A 755-nucleotide genomic window follows, 5' to 3' on the forward strand; every position below is an offset into this window, starting at 1 on the left:
TATGTTTTATAATAACAAATTCTTTTGCAATGTAAAAATTTTTTTTGGGAAGGGTTAAAATCCTGACGACAATTTTTGTTGTTTCTGTATGTGTCATATTGGGGAGATTTCTCCTACTTCCTGTCCTGGAGGCGCAACAGGAAATGAGATAAAATCTCTTTACATGTGTCCGAGTGTTGTCATAGGTCTATATTGGGGGGTTTGTCCTCCTGTGTTGCTCACTCTCCGTCTCCGTGACGATTTCAGGGCGAGAGGATGTCCGGCCCGGCTGTCTTCAAGTCCACCACCTTGAAATGGAAAGAGACCCTGCTGAGCCGGAAGAGGCCCTTCGTGGGGCGCTGCTGCTATGTGTGCACCCCCCAGAGCCGGGTAAGAGGGCCGAGACGGATCATTGTCACATGTCATCCCACATACAATCACACCGTCATCACCTCACATACAATCACACCGCATCACGTATCACCCCCACATACAATCACACCGCATCACGTATCACCCCCACATACAATCACACCGCATCACATATCACCCCCACATACTATCACACCTTCCCTTCAGTCTTCTATCTGGCCTTCCCTTCAGTCTTCTATCTGGCCTTCCCTTCAGTCTTCTATCTGGCCTTCCCTTCAGTCTTCTATCTGACCTCCCCTTCAGTCTTCTATCTGACCTTCGTCCTTCCCTTCAGTCTTCTATCTGACCTCCGTCCTTCCCTTCAGTCTTCTATCTGACCTCCGTCCTTCCCTTCAGTCTTCTAT

General features: G+C 48.5%; 1 protein-coding gene across 1 annotated transcript in view; it reads left to right on the forward strand.

The window, feature by feature from the left end:
- Nucleotides 1–235: 235 nt before the first annotated feature.
- GPAM (glycerol-3-phosphate acyltransferase, mitochondrial) overlaps nucleotides 236–755 on the forward strand; it is a gene marked incomplete at its 5' end in the record, with an annotated part of 34,775 nt that continues 34,255 nt past the window's right edge. The window contains one exon of the mRNA XM_018574258.1: nucleotides 236–369. Coding sequence (XP_018429760.1) covers nucleotides 236–369 — 134 coding nt within the window. The remainder of the gene's footprint in view (nucleotides 370–755) is intronic.

This window comes from Nanorana parkeri, unplaced genomic scaffold, assembly GCF_000935625.1.
Source record: "Nanorana parkeri isolate BGI_ZX_2015 unplaced genomic scaffold, ASM93562v1 scaffold2842, whole genome shotgun sequence".
In the NCBI taxonomy this organism is placed as follows: domain Eukaryota; kingdom Metazoa; phylum Chordata; class Amphibia; order Anura; family Dicroglossidae; genus Nanorana; species Nanorana parkeri.